This window comes from Notechis scutatus, chromosome 2 (assembly GCF_049901735.1).
Source record: "Notechis scutatus isolate UNSWTSFEM ecotype Mainland chromosome 2, rNotScu1.2, whole genome shotgun sequence".
Lineage (NCBI taxonomy): Eukaryota > Metazoa > Chordata > Lepidosauria > Squamata > Elapidae > Notechis > Notechis scutatus.
In genome coordinates this window covers 3,006,258-3,016,907 of record NC_142010.1, presented here as the reverse complement: position 1 = coordinate 3,016,907, position 10,650 = coordinate 3,006,258, and the positions used below count along the sequence as shown (strand labels likewise).

General features: G+C 45.5%; 1 protein-coding gene across 1 annotated transcript in view; it reads right to left on the bottom strand.

Moving 5' to 3' along the window:
- Positions 1 to 2,690: 2,690 nt before the first annotated feature.
- Positions 2,691 to 10,650, bottom strand: part of LOC113424950 (uncharacterized) — a 31,606-nt gene continuing 23,646 nt past the window's right edge. The window contains exons 9-10 of the mRNA XM_087953978.1: positions 8,294 to 8,517; positions 2,691 to 2,799 (exon numbers count right to left, since the gene is read on the bottom strand). Of these exons, the coding sequence (XP_087810104.1) occupies positions 2,691 to 2,799; positions 8,294 to 8,517 (333 nt within the window). The remainder of the gene's footprint in view (positions 2,800 to 8,293; positions 8,518 to 10,650) is intronic.

The window sequence follows — 10,650 nt, the reverse complement described above, 5'->3', positions numbered from 1 at the left end:
GTCTTCCAATATTTGAGGGGCTGCCACAGGGAGGAAGGGGTCAAGCTATTTTCTAAAGCACCTGAAGGCCAGACAAGGAATAATGGATGGAAAGTGAACAAGGAGAGATTTAACCTGGAAATAAGGAGAAACTTTCTGACAGTGAGAACAATCAACCAATGGAACAGCTTTGCCTTCAGAAGTTGTGGGAGCGCCATCACTTGAGACCTTCAAGAAGAGATTGGACTGCCATCTGTCAGAAATGGTGTAGGGTCTCCTGCTTGGGCCTATAAGGTCCCTTCCATCTCTGATTATCTGTTATCTGTTATCCGTTGAGCATTGCCAACATGATTGTTATCCTATTATAGATAATTTCCAACCTGGTTGCCGATCATTTCTGTGGTATCAGGAATTTTGGGCACAAACCTACACGTCCTTAATATCCCTGCCTCTTCTGTATGTTATCACATGAGCCCTAAGTGCTGTGATTCGATTTAAGCCCTTTTAATTTGTATATTAAACAACTAGCTCAATACCCGTGCTTCGCTACGAAACTATGTGATCGGGCTTAGTTTTTTGGGAGGAAAATAAGGAAAAAAAGTTCTGCTTGTGCCTACCAGCGTCCATTGGTATTCATCTGGCTAGCGTCCTGTCAGTGTGTGAGAGAGTTGAGGCCTGTTTGGAAACTGAAACAGTATTTGCTGTGTGAGCAAGAAGGAGACAGCAAGGAGCCTAGGTGTGGCTTAGCTCAACTGTAGTTGGAATAGATTTATTTTCAGGTGGGGAGTGATACTTGAGGGCTGTTTGGAAACTGAAATACTATTTGCTTTGTGAGCAAGGAGACAGCAAAGAGCCTGGGCGTGGCTTAGCTCAACTGCAGTTGGAAGAGATTTCTTTTCAGGTGGGGAGGGGGAGTAGAACTCCTTAGCTTCAGAGCCTGTTAATAATAATAACATAGGAAATACTAATGCTCTGATGGTCATTTCGAAAAATCCTTTCTTAGTGAGCACCTAGAAGGCAAGAGGAATATACGTGGCAAATTTCAAGTTTGTCGGCTTTATGGTTCTGGAGATTTTGTGATGATGCGTGAGTGGCATTTTGCTTTTATATATGTAGTTTGGGGGTGTTTGCTGCAGATGCTCTGACACTCACAAATTATATATGCAGACAATCCTCAACTTATAACAGTTCATTTAGTGATCGTTCAAAGTTACGGCATTGAAAAAAGTGGCCTATGACTGTTTTTCACAGTTATGAACTTTGCAGCATCCCCATGGTCACATGATCAAAATTCAGATGCTTGGCAACTGGTTCATATTTATGACCTGTCATGCCCTTGTTAGAGTCAGACTCTGAGGGAGAGGAGGAACAGCCGACAGGGAGTGAAGGTGTGGTTCCGGAGGTTGTGGAGGAGGCTGGGGAAGGGCAGAGGCCGGCTGGGCAGTCAGAGGAAGAACCAGGCCCATCCCCTCTTCATCCTAGGACATGCAGGGAGGAACGGAGAAAGAAACAACTTGGCTTACAGGAGAGGAAGCGGCCATGATCCCCTCATTGGTTGCAGCTGGGGAGACTAGTATATAAGAGAGATGGTTAAAACACAATGTTGCCAGAAGCAAAGCAAAGTTATCTTGGTTGGCGGCCTTCCAACAGACTGTGCCTTGTTATCTCCTTGAAGTTGGTAATTACTAATCCTGGTCCATTGTGAAAATTCCTTCATTGTAGTTTGTTTTAGTTTTTTATTTCACCTCTATCTGCTCATTAAGTTTGGACTGTATTGCTTTCTTTTGAAGACTATTTTTGAATAAGTTTTATCTCCAACTGAGAATTATTGAACAGTGGGGCCAAGTTGGAGGCATTAAAGGACATTTATTTACGTTTTGGCTTTTGTTATGTTTGTGTTACACTCTGGGTCATCACATGACTGTTGCTGTGTCCCCAATCTCCTTTTGCGACCTTTTGACTAGCAAAGTCAATGGAGGCTTAACAACTGGGTTACTAACTTATCAACTGCAGTGAAACATTTAACATCCATGACAAGAAAGGTCATAAAATGGGGCAAAACTCACTTAACAAATATCTCGCTTAACTACAGAAATTTTGGGCTCAATTGTAGTCGTAAACTGAAGACTACCCGTATTGTCAATTTCTGCGGTATAGCAAAAATTGGTAATTTTTAAAACGCCGTCTTCCTCAACCTACTTACTGGTGCAGATTGGGAATTCTGGGATCTGTTATCCCAAGTACAGGTAGTCCTTGAGCCCAAAATTTCTGTTGCTAAGCGAGACACTTGTTAAGTGAGTTTTTTCCCCCTTTTACAATCTCTCTTGCCCCAGTTGTTAAGTGAATCACTGCAGTTGTTAAGCTTAGTAGCATGATTGTTAAGTAAATCTGGCTTCCCTATTAACTTTGTCAAAAGTTTGCAAAAGTTTGATCACATGACCCCAGGACGCTGCAATCCATCCTAACTATGAGTCAGTTGCCAAGCATCCAAATTTTGATCATGTGACCACGGGGATGCTGCAATGGTCATCAATGTGAGAACTGGTTGCAAGTCACTTTTTTCACTGCCGTCGTAACTTGGAACAGTCCCTGAACAAACTGTTGTGAGTCGAGGACTACCTGCACTTTGGAGGTTGCCAGATGAAGGCGACCTTAAAAAACATCGCTTGATTCTGAAAAAGGCAACTTCAAAAATTCAGGTCTGTCAGAACTCACAAGGCTGGTGTGGGAGGCTGTGTGTTGTAATCCACAGTGAAACTGTTCATGTTGCCATTCTCATCACTGATCAGGACTTCTGCTAAAGGAGAACAGCAGCTGGACCTAGAGAGGAGATAAACATAGAAGATGGCTAAGCAGGTGATGGTAAATGGACACTCCTTAAGAGCTTTCTGAAAGGCTGGTAGAATCAGAAGGTGATGACATTCCAAACATGCAACCCAAAAAGACACATTTTCTGGGTCTTCCTAGAACAGGGGTCACCAACCTTTTGGACCTCAGGGACCACCAAACTTATAATTTTAAACCCCGCGGACCACTAATATGAATTTTGACTGACGGTGGCTTGCTGACGTTGGTGGGAAAGTCGGTCCCATATTCTAGAGCTGCAGTAGTCACAGGACTGGCGCTTTGGTCATCCCGGAGCAGCTGCTCTTCCACCCGGTTGCACCGGCCTGCCATGGACTGGAGGAGCTGCTCTGGGATGACCAAAGGGCCAGTCTTGTGACTATTGCAGCTCTGGAATATGGGACCGACTTTTTCCACCAATGTCAGCAAGCCACCCCAGGGTGGATTTCTCTCCTCCGCCGCTGGTCTTAACTTCCAGTTCCAGCTCACGTGGCTCTACTCAAGGTAAGGTTTGCACTCGGCTGAAGGGTGGGGGCCAGCGGGTGGGCAGGCCATGTGGGTGGCGCAGCCTTGTATTCCGGTGCAGCCTTGTGTTCCTGCACAGCCTGGATTAATTGCTTTGGGGGGAGTGCTTTGGGGGGGACATTTCTCTGAGGACCACCAAAATTTTCTCACGGACCACCAGTGATCCCTGGCCCATCGGTTGGCAACCACTGTCCTAGGTGATATTTTTATTGATGGGAACTGAAGTGTGTTCCTCTTGTTGGACCTGATGAAGCACATAGAAGCAGGTGGGGAAACACGGTCCTCCAGATGTATTGGCCCCAAGCTATAAAGGTCAAGGGTGGGATCCTGCCGGTTTGGAGCGGTTTGTGCGAATCCCTAGCTCCGGTGATCAGCTGGCTCCAAACTGGTTTGCTCCAACGATCATGTGGGCCCGCCCACTCGCCCGCCCCTGCGCTGTACTTACCTATATCTGCTCAACGGATTCGCGTGGCAGAGCTGAATTGCCGCACCTCAACTGTGTTACTTCCCCAAAGTAACATCGAAGATAAGTAATTTTGAAAGCTGTGCATGGACATGCAGCGCGCGCAGCTCACGATTAGCGAACCGGTTGTTACACTGGCAGCATCCCACCACTGATGAAAGTAGTAGGAGATAACCAGAATCTTGAATTCCACTCAGAAGCATATGGATTATGGAAGCCAGGGAAACTTGCCGAAAAAAGGGTGCAACACGAACATAACATGATGGGAGGGGTCCTTGGTGTGCTCTCTGAGCTTGTTTGTTTTCTTGCAGATGTTTTTAAACAGTTAAAATCGTACTCCTGCTGTTCCCTCCCTGCCTCCCCAAAGTACATATAGTACATGATTAATATATAAGGCATTTCATAGGTGGCTTACTTGTTTCTTTCTGTGTGGAAAGGCGAAACGTGTACAAGAAAAGCAGGGATGGGATTCTACTGGTTTGGACCGGTTTGGGCGAACCGGATGTTAAGTTTTCATCTGGTTCGCCAAACTGGTATTTTTCAACTGACCGGCTGGCCTTGCCCACCCCGCCCCACCCTCCCAGGAATCTCCATGTAATGCAGGTAAGTGCAAGGTCCACATGGAGGCTCTGGGAGGGGAAAAAAATGGGCCTTCCGGAAATCTGGAAACAGGCCTGTTTCTGGCTTCCGGGGGCCCTCCAGAGCCCGGGGGAGGCCATTTTCACCCTCCCAGAGGCCTGAGGGAAGCCTCCGGACTCTGGGGAAGGCGAAAAACAGCCCTCCAGGAAGTTCCAGTAGGCCACACCCACCATGGTCACACCCACCCAGCAACCGGGCAGCGAACCAGCTGCTGGAATTTTTGAATCCCACCCCTGAAGAAAAGCCATGTTTGAAATGGGCCTCAGAAATGGCCCTGAACTGAGAAATTTCAAATATGTTATACATAAGCTCTATAGCTATACTAGACACATAGACAGACAGCAGCTTAGGTAGCTTAGGTTATAAACCAACAAGATAAATAGAAAAGATAAATATATCAATCTTTCACTGCAGCAGGCAGTGGTCCCATCGTGCTTTAAGATGGCCATTATTTTGCCAGTGCCAAAAAAAAGTCTACAATTATGGGTCTCGATGATTACCGTCCAGTTGCACTTACATCCATCATTATGAAATGTTTTGAGAGGCTGATGAAGGACTTTATGGTATCCAGCCTCCCTCCGGCATTTGACTCACTTCAGTTTGCTTACTGTCCAAATCGCTCTACGGGGGATGCTATTTCTTCTGTAATCCATCTGAGCTTGCCGCACTGAAAGAAGCAACTGTGTGCGAATGCTGTTTGTCGACTTCAGTTTGGCATTGAATATAATCATTCCTCGGCATCTAGGAGACAAACTGAGCCTTTTATAGGCTTTAATACCCCTTTGGGCAACTGGATTCTTGATTTTCTTATTGACAGGCCCCAGTCAGGGGTGTGATTCAACCAGTATAACAACTGGCTTGGTGAGCATGTGCTTTGCGCACGCACATCCTTCGTGTTTAAGAAAGCTATTACTTACCTTCAATTGCAGCTGAAGAAAACAGCTGAGGCACGGCAGACCACTCTGCCGTGTGAATCAGTTGTGCTCTGACAAAAAGACATAAAGCACAGGAAAAAGCAGGGGCGGGCAGGCAGGCCCACTATTAGGAATATAAGTCACCTAACAGGTATTTGGGTTAGAAATATATAAACCAGGATAAACATTTTAGTACTATGTCTTTAAGAGATTGCAAAAACTGCAATTGGGTGTGGTTTTTCAAACAGCCATAAGATGGAGCCAGAAACCTGGATTAGTCTTAGTCTTAGTCTCAGAAGAGAGTGTGTCTGAGTGAGTATCTCTGTTTCCTTCTGTTGGAAAGTATTGCCGTTGCTCCATTTCTTCTAATTGACTGATATTACTGGATTTAATGTAAGTCTGATACTGAACTGTTTTTGACACTGGAATTTGTTATTGGATTATCCCTGGATTGAAAACTGACTGAATTTACCTGTGAATGACTTTTGGACTGCTTATTTTGGACTTCGCTTAAACCTTTCTGGAAGTAAAAACCTACATTTACTGTACAGTGTATCTGTGTGCTGTGTGTGTATTATTCCAACACTACTCTCTATACGTCTCCCTGTATGCACTCATTCTCCTAATGGGGAATTACCTCAACACCCACATGGCTTATCGGAGTGAACTGGTTTGGAGCCACCTGATCGTTGGAACAAGGGGTTCTCCTGAACCAGTATGAACCAGAAGAATCCCACCCCTGGCCCCAGTATGTGCGAGTTGGGATTAATCTTTCTAAACACCATTTTCTTGAGCGCAGGTTCTCCCCAGGGCTGCGTCCTAAGCCCGCTGTTGAACTTGTTGACCTGCGACTGTTGTGCTAGGTTTGCTACCAACCATATTGTGAAGTATGCAGATGGTACGATAATAGTGGGCCTTATTCAAGATGAAATGATGGTGCTTACTACAAGGAGGTAGATGGTTGAGTGAACCGGTGTAACAAAAGACAGCCTCGTTTGAAACGTAGGAAAAACTAAAAGGGATCATTGCCGATTTCAGAAAAGGCAGCCACAGCCGCACACTTCTGTATATTAATGATTCACCTGTGAAGGTAGTTAGCAGCGCCAGGTTTCTGGGTGTGCAGCTGAGTAAGCTAGCTTGGTGGCTCAACAGTGAGATGCTGGGGAAGTGGGCACAGCAGCGCCTGCATTTTCTGCATCGCATGAGAAAAATACATCTTCCTTCCACTGTCCTTACCACTTCCTGTTGAGGGACAATCGAGAGGATCCTGTCCTATTGCATGACAGTCTGGTTTGGAAGCATTACTGCTTTGGACAGGAAGGCGGTGCAGAGAGTGGTGAGGATGGCAGAAAAGATTATTGACAGGTCACTGCCTTCTATCCAGGACATGGCGAATAAGTGATGCTTGAGCAGAGTCCGCAAAATTGTCCGGGACGCTACACGTCCTCTTCACAACCTGTTTTCCTTGTTAACTTTTGGGGAGAAGGCTCCGTGGTATCTGAAGCAGACCATCCAGATTCAGCCAGAGTTTCGTTTCATATAGCACCAACCTTGCTTAGAGAGGGCTGGAAAGCACTGTGAAGCGATATATACGTCCAAGTGCTATTGCTATATAGCATGTGCATATGTTTGTTATGTATGGGTAGATATATATACTTTCTTTTGCGAGCAGGCAACAGAATTTCATTTTTAATGTGGGCCAGTATGCTCACAGTAAGAAATGATAGTAAAGGTTACCTTATCTTATTACTGATGATGTGAGCAAAACTAAGAAAACACATATGGTTCTTGACTTACAACTGTCATTGAGCCTGGCAATTGCGATTGTAAGCCGGTCACCCAATGAATGGACCTGATTTTGCAAATTTTTTTCATGGCTGTTATGAAGCAAGTCCCCCCACTGTTTGCTATCGGATGGTTTTTGCCGGAAACCAGGAAATAAAGACCTGTTTTGGGCGCCATATTGATAAATTGCAGTCACATGACTGTGGGGTGTTGCAAACAGCCGTAAGTACAGGGGTCGCCGAGCGCTTAAAATGTAGTCACTTGACCATGGGGTGGGCAAGGTCAGAACTTCAAAACCAGGCTATAAGTAGTCTTTTTTTTGGGGGGGGGGAGGGGTCGGTTGTAATTTTGAACAGTTGTAAGCTGAGAACAACCTGTATATAAAGCGGGAACCTAAACACTCCAGAGCAAAAGAACCAGCTCTTTGTACGGAGAAAGAGACGTAGCAATCCTTCTCCCACGGTTTGATGGATCAACCCAACCTTTACAGGTTTTCTGAAAATCAGAAGGGAGAGACCATTCGAACATCTGGAGGGGGGATACTGGGAGGGGAAACATCTGGAGCAGCCACTGAAAAGCAGTGGTGGTATTCTACTGGTTCGGTTGAACCGGTAGTAAAAAAAAAAAAAAGCTATTGGTTTGTATTTCTTTTTTTTCCTCCCAACGACCGGCTGTTCCAAGGATCACCTGCGCCAGGATCCCCCTCACTGTCTTACTGCTTCTCCCGGGAGGCTTCCTGAGGCCCAGGAGGCAAAAAAAGGGGCACAGACCCCCGCCCATGCTCCGTTTTTTGCCTCCTGGGCCTCAGGGAAGCCTCCCGGGAGCAAAAACGTGGTTTTACCAGCAGGCCTGGGGAACCCAAAGTGTGATGGAGCCCATAAAATGGCTGATTTAATCATGTGCTGAGGCAGGAGCTGGGTGGGTGGTAGGTTATTGTTTTATTTTAATCTTTTTTCTATTTTTTTCTATTTTTATTTTTTTCCTATTTTGTGTTTTTTTTTACTGTTTGTGAGCAAGTAGCCGGCTATATAAATGTCATAAATAAATAAATAAACAAACAAATAAATAAATATTACTCTGGAGAGCAGCTGGTTGACAACTGTACATTCTGTACTACAGTTGTTCAGAAAACAGAGATACCCACTTGTAATCACAGATGAGCTTCTTATTGCTACCTTCCTCTTCTGAATGACAAGATAAAGCGCTGGGATCTGGGCTGATCTGGACGCTAACAGCAGCTTCAGCACCCTCAGCAGAAAATGTCATGTTCCAGATGTGTTGAGAGCAGTCAGGTCTTTGCCAGCTGTCAGCTCCACAAGGCATGTAGAATTGAAGAAGGTGATAGACTGGTGGGTTTTCTTTAGTTTCCTGGAGGAAGAGCGCATATCTATTAATCCTCCTGGTGACTAGACATTTAGATACAGATTAACAGAGTTGGAAGAGACCTTGTAGGTCATCTAGTCCAACCCCTCCGCCCAAGCAGACCTTACACCTTATGTGACAGATGGCAGTCCAGTGTCTTCTTGAAAACTTCCAGTGATGAAGCTCCCACAACGTCTGGAGGCAACTGTTCCATTGGTTGATTGTTTTCAATGTCAGAAAATTTCTCATTTCCAGGTTGAATCTCTCCTTCCACCCATTATTCCTTGTCTGGCCTTCAGGTGCTTTAGAAAATAGCTTGACCCCTTCCTCTCTGTGGCAGCCCCTCAGATATTGGAAGACTGCTAACATGTCTCCCCTGGTCCTTCTCTTCACTAGACAAGCCAAGCCCAGTTCCTGCAACCCTTGATCGTATGTTTTAGCCTCCAGTCCCCTAATCATCCTGGTTGCTCTTCTCTGCACTCTTTCTAGAGTCTCAACATTTTTTTTATAGTGTAGTAACCAAAACTGGGTGGAGTACTCTAGGTGTGGTCTTATTAAGGCTTTATAGAGTGGTATTTGTGCATAATTGAGCAGTAAAGCAAAAACAGTAAAGAAACAGCCAAGCCTCCTACAACTGGTCCCAATCCATTGGGCTCACAACCTCTGGTGATCACAGAAAAAGAAGTCCAAGATCTATTCCACAGACAAAAGCCAGGAAAAGCACCAGGGCCAGACAAGATAACTCCTTCTTACTTAAAAGTCTGTGCTGACCACTTGGCCCCCATCTTCACCCGAATCTTCAATAAATCATTAAAGATGTGCTATGTTCCTTCTTGCTTCAAACACTCTACTATCGTCCCAGTGCCAAAGAAGCCCTCCATCAAGGAACTGAATGACTACAAACCAGTTGCTCTAACATGTGTAGTTATGAAAATCTTTGAAAGGCTAGTGCTGTCCCACCTGAAAACCATCATGGATCCGCTGTTAGATCCCATGCAGTTTGCATACCGAGCAAATAGATCGACAGATGATGCTGTTAACATGGCTCTGCATTACATCCTACAACACCTTGAATCTCCAAATACCTACACGAGGGTCCTCTTTGTAGACTTCAGTTCAGCATTCAATACCATCATTCCAGACACCCTTTTAATTAAATTAAACCAACTAGCGGTACCTGAACACACTTGTAAGTGGATCATAAGCTTCCTAACAGACAGGAAGCAGCAGGTGAAGCTAGGCAGAATCACATCTGATACCTGTACCATTAGCACAGCAGCTCCCCAAGGCTATGTGATTTCTCCACTTCTCTTCTCTCTCTATACCCTATATTCCCTTGCTGGCTTGGGAATTCTAGGAGTTGAACATCAAACATCCTAGTTACCAAGTTTGAGAAACATTTGGCTAGACAGAGAAAGGTTTTCTTACTGTTTTCCCCTTAAATCAAGCAAACCAGAAAGAGCAGGAACACGGGGTTGGACTTTGAGCCATTGTCCGCAAGTTGAGAAACCTTCTGCCCAATCTTTTGGTTTAAATTTAGCTAATTTAAGACAAAGTGGCTCCATTTTAATCAGTGCTTGTATTTTTTCTTGTTTTTCGGAGGAGCAACAGTTGTTTCTCCTAAGACAGGTTTGTCAAACTGGCAGCCCGCGGGCCGGATGCGTCACATGCAGGCCATGCCCACCCCAGCTCCGCAAAGCGATACGTCAAGTGACAGCAACATGATGCTGTGAGTTTGACACCAGTGTCCTAAGATATTGGTCTGGATCAGTGATCCCCAACCTTTTTGACACCGCGGCCCGGTACCGGCATCAGCTGGGCGCCGCCATCTTTTTGATGAAACGGCTTCGGTGAGCTGGGCACCCAGAAAAGCTCACGGCAGCAGCTGGCGCCGCCATCTTTTTTGATGAAAAGTGCTTCCGGTGAGCTTTCTACCTGGAAAAGCTCACCGGAAGCGCTTTCGCCCTTTTTGATGAAACCGGAAGCACTTTTTCTGAAAACAAAGATGGCGGCGCCCAGCAAGCCGCGACCCGGTGTCCGCGGACCGGTGGTTGGGGACCCCTGCTCTGGATCATGACAAGGCAGAGAACCAAAACCAGAGCTGCCAAACCAAGTAAAAAAAAAACAAACAAAGATTGC